Consider the following 13,336-nt stretch of genomic DNA (forward strand, 5'->3'; position numbering starts at 1 on the left):
AAAATCGTTAAGTGTTGTGTGCCTGTTAATGTATTTGGCGCATCATACTCCAGTGAGCGCCTTAATTAATCATCCCTTTAACTATGGAAGGGGATCCATTCACATTTCATCCTATCAAACTGTCTGACTAACTTCTGTAGATGACGGGGGAAAAAATGGTCGGGCATTGAAAACACATTTAACTTCATGTGTATGGGGAAGTTGGGAATGATAGTTGTTCAACTGACTAACCAGGGCTGTGGAGTCGGTAAGCCAAACCTCAGACTCCTCAATTTCCATCACACCAACTCCACAGGCCTGTGACTAACCTACGAATGTGCACAGGATATCTCCCCATTCAAGACCAGCTTAAACACTATAGGCTCCATGTGGTCAAGCCAGGAAAGCTTTTCAAGCGGTTAAGACATACAGTAATATTGGAACAGGCTTTTTGCAAAGCACTAGCATCAGGAATTTTGTGAAAATTGCCAGTAAGTGATAGTCCTGAATGAAATAAAATAAAAAAAAATTACATTACGCTAAATAAACTTATGAATAAATAACTAGTAAATGATGTCATAGTGTATATAGGGAATTGCTAAGCCTTAGATTGATTCATTTAAAATGCAGGTTAATGCAAGTAATGTTAATAACCTGTGGAAGTCCGGGAGCTCTTCCATGCTCAGAGTAAATATTCCAAAACTAGCAACAAAGTTCATTCAGATTTTGCCTTACAGACATGACAGAATTGATTTTATGTATATAGTGATCAGTAATGAATAGTGGGAGAAGAGAAAAAAAAATGAATGCAAATAATGAAAAGCTAAATCACGTTTCCTCCTAGTACTGGCAGCTGTGAAGAAAAAAAAAAATAAAAAAATCACAGAAGCTCAAAAAGATCAGCTGTGTAAATGTTGCCACTAGTGTAAGTGTTGCAAGTGTTGGATTAAAGGACTATTTCCAGCTCCAAGATCATATCCCAATATGTAGTAGGTGTCATAATAATAATAATAATAATAATAAAAATGTAGTATAGTTCTTCTGATTCGCTATGTCACTTACACCATGCGCAGGGTATTGCAGTAGCTTAGGTATCGCTCTGCAGCACATCTGTGCAAGAGCAAGCTGCCAAATTTCATGGTCATGCTTACAGCCACCATTCACAATGCCGTCAGCGATGACTTTAGCCGCTCCGTGCACCACATCTATGACTGAAAGCTCCCAGGAGAAATAAACATAATTTTCTACTGGCCGTGCTTTTAATAAGGTGGCCGTATAGAAATGTAACACTATTAACCCGCAGACTGACCCTATATCTGCAGGTTAATAGTGTTTGCGGACATTGCAGATGCCCTTTAAAATTTTGTTTATGGTGTTAGGAGACCACACACAAGTAAAACAAAAAAATAGAAAAATGTTCTGCATCCTCAATGCTAAAACGAGCATCATCCTAAAGGTAACCCCTTTCCCTTGTGTAGACGGTGTGAAGTCATTTGTGTGATCTGCAATATGTCATGAAGGTGAAGTCTCTGGATGATGGAATCACTGACTGGGTGGATCAGGGAATTGCAGAAAATATAGTATATCTCGACTTTAGCAAAGCATTTGATAAAGTATCTCATACTATGCTTATTGAAAAAATGACCAAGTATGGGATTAACACGGCTACTGTTAGGTGAATTCATAACTGGCTCAGTGATCAAAAGAGTGGTAATAAATGGTTGTCCATCCAATTGGAAAAATGTTTCAAGTGGGGTCCACAAAGTGTCCGTCCTGGCCCCAGTGTTGTTCAACATTTTTATACATTTCCAGGGAATTGAAGGTAAACTAATAAAATTTGCAGATGATGCAAAGCTAGGAGGGATAGCTAATACTAGCAAAGACAGAGAAAGGATTCAGAAGGATCTAGATAAGCTTGAACAATGGGCAACGACTAATAGAATGGTATTTAACAGGGAGAAATGCAAGATTCTACATTTGGGCAAGAAAACTACATCTATATAATGGGAGGAATATAACTAAGCAACAGCACATGTGAAAAAGACTTGGGTATACTAATAGATCACAGACTGAACATGAATCAACAGTGTGATGCAGCAGCAAACAGGAAAAACACAGTTCTAGGATGTATTAAGAGAAGCATAGAGTCTAGATCATGTGAAGTAATTATCCTCCTCTATTCCTCCTTGGTCAGGCCGCATCGGGAATACTGTGTCCAGTTCTGGGCACCACATTTTAAAAAAAGACACTGAAAAACTGGAGCAAGTTCAGAGAAGAGCTACTAGGATGGTGAGCGGACTGCAAAGTATGTCCTACGAGGAGCGATTAAAGGATCTGGGAATGTTTAGCTTGCAAAATAGAAGGCTAAAAGGAGAATTAATACCAGTCTACAAATATCTGAAGGCATGTCACAGTGTAGAGGGATCATCATTATTCTCATTTGCACATGGAAACACGAGAAGCAATGGAATGAAACTGAAAGGGAGAAGATACAGATTAGATATTAGAAAAAAGTTTCTGACAGTGAGGGTGATCAGTGAGTGGAACAGGCTGCCACGAGAGGTGGTGAGTTCTCCTTCAATGGAAGTCTTCAAACAGAGGCTGGACAGACATCTGTCTTGAGATTGAGCATGGGTTGGAAACAATGACCCTTGAGGTCCCTTCCAACGGTAACTATGGTTCTATGACACAGATAATTCTTTGGACATTTTCTAGAACTTTCTTCAACTATTCAGATCAACAATAGTTTTATTATAGCAGTTTCCTCGCAGTTATTACAAAGGTTCAGAAAACAAACTGTGATGAGAATTACCCATTAGAGTTTTAACGTGAACGCAAACAGTAATAGGAAAAATTGACCCAAAGAACAGAAAAACAAATGAATTAATAAAAAAAAAAATCAGGTAGTACCTATACCTGTCGCGTCTTCCCTCTCTTGAGTTACTATGGGAGTAGCTTGTACACAGTTTGCTAAAGGAAACTAATTTGAGATCTAGTTCATTTTCCAGTTGTCTGGCCTGCTTCCTCAGATCTGTGAATTAAAAAAGTACACAAAGTTACGTCATCACATACATAAAGTTCTGTTGCTTTTTTTTTTTATCCAGCATACGGTTTCAGAGATAGAGATTTTTATTTAGCGATGCTTTTTATGGTGTTTACAAAAGGAAGTGTCTCACAGCACAATTAAGCAGAGCAGAACTAAAGACATGCCCCATTGTAGACACACTAAAAATTAGCACTAAATAAAAAAGGCCCATATCTCCGGAGCCATACGGCAGATTTGCACAAAAAAAAAAAAAAAAATTGGAAAACTCAAAAGAGAGCAGCAAGAATAAAATATGTACAAAAAAATGTCGACTTCTGACTTGGTGACAAATTTTTAAATTTGCCCAAGAACACAGGTTGTATACGCAGTGGATTTCCTGGGCAAAAAAATTGGCTATGAATTACAATAGCAGCCTTGTGGATTACAATTTTTTCAAACAACATTTGGCAGTAAAGATGCAGTGTTAATTGAAGAGCACTGCAGATATAAGATCCACAGCTTGCCAATTTATGTGGCAGATTTCTCTTTTGCAGTGATCCGAGTGACATGCGTTGCAAAACTGCAGCATTTCTGCAATTACCGTAAATCAGTAGCATTTTACCCCTATGGAACCTACACTTTTTCAGACACACAAGTTTTTTGTTTTTTTTTTTAAATCAGATCCAGGCCGTCAATACACTAAGAAACTGTCCAATAACTTTACATTTTTTTTCTTCTTTTTGAAGGTTTTTCAGTATAAAATACACTGAAATGACACAATATTCCATTGCTTAAACCCTCCACACCTATACATATAAGATAACAATAGGCCAATTTCTAGCATTTCATGGCCTGGTTTCTCAGTTGTTATTTGCACAAAAACTTGTTCTGAAAGATCTCAAGTATCCTGGACGCTTTCTCCATCATCAGTGCAATTAGAAATAAGAAAAGCCACCATAGACAGTTTCCAGGTGAACAACCTCAAATATTGGATATATCAGAGCAGAAATCATCATTTAACCAAAGGAAAAATTTGCTGAAGAAAGCAGGATCCAGTGGAGAAGTGAGGCTACTCATGGCCATCTGTGTGGCCTCAGGTCATGCTCATAGGAGGACACAGGTCACTATTACATGGCAGAAAGTCCTGCCATTGGAACAAGACTTCAAATAAAGAAATGTACTCACTGGTGGTAGGGGGAACAGAAAACAATCTGGTAGATAAGTGTGCTGAGGTTACTTTGTTCTGTAAGACTGATGGCCTACACATAGGATAGGCCTTCAATATTACATAGTTTGGGGTCTAAAGATCTCCAACATTGGTTCAAAATCTACCAAACCTCCGATTTCAGCAAGACCAGATGACCATTTGATGAGTATGGATACATCCTAACTCTTAAAGGTCGCCCTCCTGCTTGCTTCTGGTGGATGATGTGACCCTGTATCGTCCACACAGGCTCCCCGTCATTGCGCTCCTGCACAGGAGCACTTATCTGTCCTGTTGAAGGCAGAGCAAAGTACTGCAGTGCGCAGGTTCCGGAAAAGGTCAAAGAGCCCCGGCACCTGTGCACTGCAGTACTTTGATCTACCCTCAACAGGGCAAAGCAAAGTACGCCTGCGCAGGAGCACAATGCCAGGGAGCCTGTGTGGATGATGCAGGGTCACGTCATCCACAAGAAACAAATAAGGCGGCGGCGATCAGAAGATGGGAGGCACCGGACCAGGACCAGCGACACCCCACAGACCGGACCGCCCCGCCTGTGAGTATAAGTTATTTTTCAGTTTTTCCAGGTCGGGTTGGGGACTTATATACAGCATTATAGAATGCTGTGTATAAGCCCTGAAAGGTGATGGCCGCATCTTATATCGGCCAAAATTGCTGACAGGTTCCCTTTAAGCACCGGGTAGATGGCAATTCAATGCTTAATCCTTTGGATTTCAGAGATCAGTCACTGCCAGAAGTGTCCAGCCGCATGCTTGCTCCTCTTTACCCATAGAGAACACACGAAAGCTCAGCAGAGCCGCAGAGCCAAATGCTCATTTGAATGGCAGAGAGATCTGCTGCCCAATGAGTGTTCACACCCTGTTCTCAGCTAAGGCAAGAGCTGCCATACCAGCTACAACCATTACTAAATGTATTTGTACACACAGTTTTATTTTAGTGTAAAGGGCAAATGTTTCTCCCCCCCCACCAATTAATTCAATGGGATAATATAGTGCATTCTGCATGCCAAAAAAACACCAAGAATTGACATGATGTCTTAATTTTTGTGAAAAACACATGGAAAAGAAATGTGCGATATGCACTTTGGGCAAATTCTCCCACTGAAATCAATTACGGTAGATTATTTTTAAGAATAACTAAACTTTCAATGTGTTGTTTCAAATTTATCAATGGCAGTCAGGTTTGTGGGGAACTAAGACCCGAGACCCCTCTTTTCCTCACATCACTCAACAGACTTACTTCAATGTGTCCAGAAAAACAGTACCGGTATATTGTGAAGCACTTCAAAATTAATCAAACATTATAGTCCATAATGACAGAGTCCATCGGACATGAAGAGATCCCAAACTTGAAAGTTAAAACCATAATATTTTATTAAATTATATTGTAAAAAAAAACCAAAACAATACTTTTTAGTAAAATATTATGGCTTTAACTTTCAAGTTTGGGATTTCTTCATGTCCGATGGCCACTGTCATTATGGACTATAATGTTGAATCACTCAACAGAACCCTGAACAATGTACAGTTCCTATCTGACACACAGAGCAGGCAGAGATTCAATGGAAGCATAGACTAGTATTAGCCATGTGCAGAGGATCAACATAACTAGTGAGACTGTTACACCTTGGGAAGAAAATAAGTGACCCCACAATATATTAGCGGATTTAGTAGGCACAGGCAGCTTTTGCATCTGATTAGTAAATTTTTTTTTATTTTTTTTTTTTTTTAGACTTTAAGAAAACAGAAACCCCTTTCGATTTACATATACAGAGCACTCATTTCTAAACTTTTGTTAGTAAAGACAAGAGCTTGTAAATTCTTTAAATTCTTTAAAAATGCTGAGAGAAACAAAAATTCTGACTTCAGGTCACCAGGACGTACAGGTTAAGATGTTTTTGCTGCAAATCTAACATTTGTTAGATTTTGAAATGTTCTGAAAAAATCCAGACAACTGAATCTTTACATTGCTTCACATGGGGTATTGTCCTTATATTATATGTGACAAGTAAGCAGAAGGGCCCTGTGCAATCACAATATTGGGAGCATCCAATTCTGTAATGGTCCATTTAGTTGCCAATCTAGAGCAACTAATGAGCGACGTTGATCGGCACTCTTTTACTGGTCTGTTTACACTTATTGATAAAAACCGATGGGAATTTATTCACGCTCATTGTGTCCCCTTACAGCCTACGTTACCGCCAGCATATCACCTATTTATGATGTGCTGCTGATAAAGATGACTTATGTCGACATGAATGATCTACTCGTGTGATGAAGAATTTTGCTCCTTTGTTGGCAAGTTTATACGGGCCAATAACTCGTAACAAGTATTCCTCCGGAAAACATGTCCACTCATTATCTGCTAGTCTAAATGTTGCATTATTCTCGGGTACACAGAAGATTTGTGCAACTCAAACATTGTGATGTTTCATAGCACTGACAATCTAATGTGACTATCAACCATCACAAAAAAAGTGAAACCTGTTGAAAGCTCAATTGTGATTTGCATGAATACTGTCTGTAATTTGGCGCCTTTTTTTTTTTATAGTCAGACAACTGCCCTAAAATAAATGCAAAAGAGAAAGTCACAGACGAGTCACACTAACAGTTTTGGTTTAGTGATATAGTCTTATTTAGCAGAAACAGCAGCTCATTTATAAAGGACAGTTTCACATGTTTGTGAAATACAGTCATGAAATGGAGCTAAGGTTAATATGCTTAGCGAATCATGAAGACCACATTGAAAGAACCTCGTATAGACATCAATGAAAATCGCATTTCAATATTTTTGGTTGTACAATTGTGAGACTATCTGCCACACAGAACAACATCATTTATCCCTAGCCCAAAGTGTTTCCCTCTTGACACTATGACTGACTCACCCTAAACATGCCGGTCATCAGCGCTGTTACTTTGAACACAGTTTCTCATTCTTATGTAAATAAATCTTTAAGTAAACAATATATTGATCTTGCCGTCAGTGAATAACTTTCTGTTTACACCCATAAGTTAAAAGTCTGTTCAAACCATGTCCTGTTCACCTAAGCTCATGACAAAAGACCGCTCAGAATAATCAACCAACATAGCTGAGTCAGCAAAACATGATCAGGACAGGTCACCATGGAGCATGTAAGAAAGCTTTCATTCATTGAAAGCAGGCAGAGATCTTAAAATAATGTGGACTTTAAACATATTTAATAAGCTTTATTTACATAGAAATAATAAAACATGGTGGTGTGCTTCCCTGGTTGAATGCCACAAAATTAACTACTCACTGTATATGAGTCACATTTACTGAACCATGAAATGCACAGAGACACCACAAATATGTGAACTGCTGTGTATCTAAGGCAGGGGTGGGGAATCTTTTTTCTGCCACGAGCCATTTGGATATTTATACCATCCTTCGAGGGCCGTACAAACTCGACACCCAAAGTACATCCTGACTCTGGCACTGGTTTCAGGACGTAATCTTTCATTGCATGCCCTTCACTGTTCAGTAGTGAACGCTGCATGTGTGTTAACAGAGCAAGAAGAAAATAACGAGCTGGTGGTAATCAAAATACACCTCCTTGCCCAAGAATGCGGTCTCTGAGAATCTGCCTGGGGGCAGTAAATGGCCCTGGGGCCTCAGGTTCCCCACCCCTGATCTAAGGAGTTGTGAGATGATCAGCACTATAACGTACTGTACATCCCATAATATCAGACAATGTTGTATATCCAGTTAATAGCCGAGATCAGCAGAGAGCAAACCTGGGCCCATTGAACCCTGTGTGAACTGCATGTATGGAGCATGATCCATATAGACAGAGCAGGCACAGGCTGTGTTGTACAGCAGGCACTTAAGGCCACGGTTTCACTTTCAGTATCTGAGTGTTTTTTTAACTTCAGCATCTGTAAACCAAAACCAGGAGTGGAACAATCAGAGGAAAAGTATAATAGAAACATGTCACCACTTCTGTATTTATCACCCACTCATGGATTTGGCTTATAAATACTGAGGAAAAATACTGATCAAATACTGAACGTGTGCACGTGGCCTAAGTCTAAAAGCTGCAATCGGTGCTAGGACCAATTGCAACAGTTTAACCCCTTAGATGCGGCTGTCAATTGCAAAAGCAACATTAAAGAGGTTGGAACCAAAGTGCCTATTATGTTGTCATGGCAAACAGTGGCCCACTTGAAGCACTCCCATGAAAATTTGTATCCTCTTAATATGTTGCATCATCATATTGTGCAGCACTGTTTTTTACAATTGCTCATTTTGCGCTTATACCCAGCTAATTCTTCTTTTCTCTGCTCTGTGTCTCTAGTCTTTTTTTTTCCCTGCAGAAATCATCCCCCTCCCTCTTCAACCCCTCACCCAGCTGTTCCCTCCTGCCATTTACTTTTGCAGTGACTGATGAGTCATACAGGGAAAATTGACCTCCTGCTGTTTCTACATAGAGCTTAAGGTACCTTCACACTAAACGATATCGCTAGCGATCCGTGACGTTGCAGCGTCCTGGCTAGCAATATCGTTTAGTTTGACAGGCAGCAGCGATCAGGATCCTGCTGTGATATCGCTGGTCGTTGAAGAAAGTTCAGAACTTTATTTGGTCATCAGACCGGCGTATATCGTCGTGTTTGACACCAAAAGCAATGATGCCAGCGATGTTTTACACTAGTAACCAGGGTAAACATCGGGTTGCTAAGCGCAGGGCCGCGCTTAGTAACCCGATGTTTACCCTGGTTACCAGTGTAAAATGTAAAAAAAACAAACAGTACATACTCACCTTCGCGTCCCCCGGCGTCCGCTTCCCACACTGACTGAGCGCCGGCCGTAAAGTGAAAGCACAGCGGTGACGTCACCGCTCTGCTGTTAGGGGCGGCGCTCAGTCAGTGCAGGAAGCGGACGCTGGGGGATGCGAAGGTAAGTATGTAGTGTTTGGTTTTTTTACATTTTACACTGGTAACCAGGGTAAACATCGGGTTACTAAGCGCGGCTCTGCGCTTAGCAACCCGCTGTTTACCCTTGTTACCCGGGGACCTCGGCATCGTTGGTCGCTGGAGAGCGGTCTGTGTGACAGCTCTCCAGCGACCAAACAGCGATCGGCATCGTTGTCGATATCGCTGCAGCGTCGCTTAATGTGACGGTACCTTTAGGGTGCTTTTACATTGTGTTTGGTGGCTACGTCAGGGCTTACGTCCAAAACTCCAGAAAAACGGGATTTGGATGTATGCGCCGAGGGTGCCATAGACTGTAATGGTGCCGACAGAGCGAACATGAGCACTAATGTGCATCATTTTCGGAAGTGCACACCTACTGGAGGAGGACACCCAGACGTAATAGGCGTATACGCTCACCCTACCTTTCTCAGAACAGTATTGCAATATTAAAAGAAATAACACGTGTTGGCTTGCCAGGGGTGCAACTGTGCGAATTAATATTATTTATCCCATAAGATAAATGCCAGGACAAAAACAAATCTAAACGGGAGAATGACGATTTATGGTCATTTTCCCGCTCAAATTTTATTTTGAGAAATACAGATCAGCAACTCTTTAGGATCCAGAGCTCGTATCAAAAAAATACAAGCCCTGATACAAACCACCAAAACAATTCATCTGTAAATAAAACAACTATGATCCTCTTCACAATCAAACAACTAGTACCAATAGAGAGAGTGAAGTCGCAACACGATCAAAATGTATAAAACATATAAATCCACCTCTCGTGTCCCCCCTTTTCCTCATAGTTTGTAAGCTTGCGAGCAGGGCCCTCATTCCTCCTGGTATCTACTTTGAACTGTGATTTCTGTTATGCTGTAATGTCTATTGTCTGTACAAGTCCCCTCTATAATTTGTAAAGCGCTGCGGAATATGTTGGAGCTATATAAATAAAATTATTATAAATTATTATAAATAGCTTTATTGTAATATTAATCAGGACAATTCCATAAATAACGCAAATAGAGCATAAATATATCTCACTATAAATAACCACATATAAAGTATGCAGCAGGGGTGAAAACAACCCTGTTGCTCATGGACAATAATGACTGGTAACAGAGAAAACAGAGAGTATGACTCATATATCCTGACACTGCTATTGTACAGAACTACTAATCAGCATAAATGTATTTAGATGTTATATCAAATAGCAAATGTCCCATAAGATGTCAATCTACAAAGCCGCTGAAAACCACATATCTTAAATATGCATGAAAAATTAATCAACCATAAATCTTGCCCAAAATAAGGCTATGGAGTTAATATATTAAGCCAAATGGCTCAGTCTGGTAATCATGCTAAGTTACAGAGATGTATCAATTACCTGCGGCCATCTCAGTATCAGGATAATGATCAAAAGGCTTCACCTCGACGCACGTTTCGCTGACCTCTTGACGAAGCTGTGAGGACAGCGAAACGCGCGTCGAGGTGCAGCCTTTTGATCATTATCCTGATACTGAGATGGCCACAGGTAATTGATACATCTATGCAACTTATGATAACCAAAGAAAATGAAGTATAGCGACTTATAAGATTAGTATAAAAAGATATATTTTTTATTAATAAAAATTACAAACTATGATCCAATAATATTTCCAAAGAGATATAACATACAGAGTTATTTGAGTATCAAATATGGGTGCACCAAAAACAATCAGTGTTGCACCATGAATACAGAGAGGGGCATAAACTGTAACAACAATGAGATCCAGTAGTCACCTACTGTAACATGATAAAGTGCCCCAGTGCTCACTAAGTCCCTAAGCAACCACAAAGATCAACTACTGAACAGATATATTGCCCGAGGAAGCTGTGGGCGAAACGCGCGTATTGACACTAACGGAGAAAGAGAAGGGTAAGATTACAGCATGGGACCACTAGTCCCTTTTTCATTTGTGATATTTTGGGTCACTGGACCATAGGGTATAACCCTTTTATATCTGTGCAATAGCTGAGCTTTGTGGTTGCTTAGGAACTTAGTGAGCACTGGCACTTTATCATGTTACAGTAGGTGACTACTGGATTTCATTATTGTTACAGTTTATGCTCCTCTCTGTATTCATGGTGCAACACTGATTGTTTTTGGTGCACCCATATTTGATACTCAAATAACTCTGTATGTTATATCTCTTTGGAAATATTATTGGATCATAGTTTGTAATTTTTATTAATAAAAAATATATCTTTTTATACTAATCTTATGAGTCGCTATACTTCATTTTCTTTGGTTATCATATAATAGGAAGTATCTCAGGGTATTATTCCAATGAGTCCTGGATGATCCTGACAGGACTAGTTTCATGATTATGGTATCTGTATCTGAGTTCCTGTTTCTATCTATGATACAGGAAAGATATATATCTTGGTACCGTGTTAGCCAGTAGAAAGAAAATATTTTGTTTCTATCTATGTAACTTAGCATGATTAACAGACTGAGCCATTTGGCTTAATATATTAACTCCATAGCCTTATTTTGGGCAAGATTTATGGTTGATTAATTTTTCATGCATATTTATGATATGTGGTTTTCAGCGGCTTTGTAGATTGACATCTTATGGGACATTTGATATAACATCTAAATACATTTATGCTGATTAGTAGTTCTGTACAGTAGCAGTGTCAGGATATACGAGTCATACTCTCTATTTCCAGTCATTATTGTCCGTGAGCATCAGGGCTGTTTTCACCCCTGCTGCATACTTTATATGTGGTTATTTATAGTGAGATATATTTATGCTATATTTGCGTTATTTATGGAATTGTCCTGATTAATATTACAATACAGCTATTTATATGTTTTAAGCCCTGATACAAGTCTATCGACAGAAGAATAAAAGTAAATCAGAAGCAAAGATGAGCGGACTGGGACCCTGTGACCCCGCATAGCCCTGACATTCCTGCAGCAATATTACATGTGGTGCTGGTACAATGACATAGTCCTGGGCCTGGACATTATGGGCTGTGGAGGGCAGACTTCAGGTTGTCATGGTAACAGTCAGGCCTCTAACTCACAGGCTACACTGCTGTTATCACTTGTCTGGACGCCTCCACTGCTGGCCAGCCTCATTACAGCTCTGTGATAGGAAAGTCTTCCCTGCCGAGTCTATTCCACTACACTGCAGGCTGATATCACTGCTCCACAGGTAACACCGCGCAACCAGCAGCCTGCTCACAGTCCCCACACACACATTCCCCGGTGTCTCCGGTACTGCCCGCCTCTAGGATCCGTTTCTCACCTTCCCAGTAGTTACTGCTTCCCGCCGCCATCTTTGTTGTCCAACGTCACCCAGTCCGGCGAGTGACTGATAGAGGTGAGAGAAATTGGCTAGAAAGCCGCCCTGACGAGCCAAAGAGGTTCCCAGCCGGCGGCTGCGAGACAGCGACACCTGCTGCCAGGAGATGGAAACGCTGCTGTTTTGTTCCCAGGGTGATGGAGCAGTTATTACTCTCTGGCCTGACATTGTGGCGTTTTATCATTTCTGCTCCATGTGTCAGAGACCAGAGTAATAAGTTATTTTCTATGGTGGCACAGCAATCAGTTCTACCAGAAATGGCTTTTATTTATATAGCGCCAACATATTTCACAGCACTTTACACTATAGCAGGGATGTGTACAGACAATCTTTATGTCTTTCCAGTCTTTAGGTTACCTGTTTAAAGGGGTTTTCCACATTTAGAAAACCAACTCCTCCGGCTGCAGTTTGTATTACAATAAACCAACCGTGCTTTACTCACCCTCCCCAGGTCCAGCACTGAGTCTCCTGCTCCCGGGGTCAGTATTGTCTGCAGCGCTGACGTCACGTGGGTATTACTGCAGCCCATCGGTGACCTCAGAGGTTCCTGCCGTCTACTCAGAGCTCACTGATTAGCTGCAGCACTATCAACGTGACGTCAGCGCTGCAGACAATAAGGCTATGTGCACATGTAGGAAAAGTGGTGCAGAATTTTCTGCACAAAATCCGCATCTCCTGGCAGAATCCGCAGCTGCGGTTTTTATACGGTTTTTATGCGGATTTTGCCACTGCGGATTTCTATCATGGAGGAGTGCAGAAACGCTGCAGATCCGCACAAAAGAAGTGACATGCACTTCTTTGAAATCCGCAGCAATTCCGCACT

General features: G+C 40.6%; 1 protein-coding gene across 2 annotated transcripts in view; it reads right to left on the reverse strand.

Annotated features, from left to right (window-relative positions):
* The window catches only part of GOSR1 (golgi SNAP receptor complex member 1), a 76,576-nt gene extending 63,965 nt beyond the window's left edge, over positions 1-12,611 (reverse strand). The window contains exons 1-2 of one of the 2 annotated variants that reach the window (XM_077294275.1): positions 12,457-12,611; positions 2,890-3,010 (exon numbers count right to left, since the gene is read on the reverse strand). In XM_077294275.1, coding sequence (XP_077150390.1) covers positions 2,890-3,010; positions 12,457-12,487 — 152 coding nt within the window. In that variant the 5' untranslated portion in view covers positions 12,488-12,611. The remainder of the gene's footprint in view (positions 1-2,889; positions 3,011-12,456) is intronic. The other variant, XM_077294277.1, reaches the window with a different exon arrangement.
* Positions 12,612-13,336: the final 725 nt, after the last annotated feature.

This window comes from Ranitomeya variabilis, chromosome 3, assembly GCF_051348905.1.
Source record: "Ranitomeya variabilis isolate aRanVar5 chromosome 3, aRanVar5.hap1, whole genome shotgun sequence".
NCBI classification, from domain to species: domain Eukaryota; kingdom Metazoa; phylum Chordata; class Amphibia; order Anura; family Dendrobatidae; genus Ranitomeya; species Ranitomeya variabilis.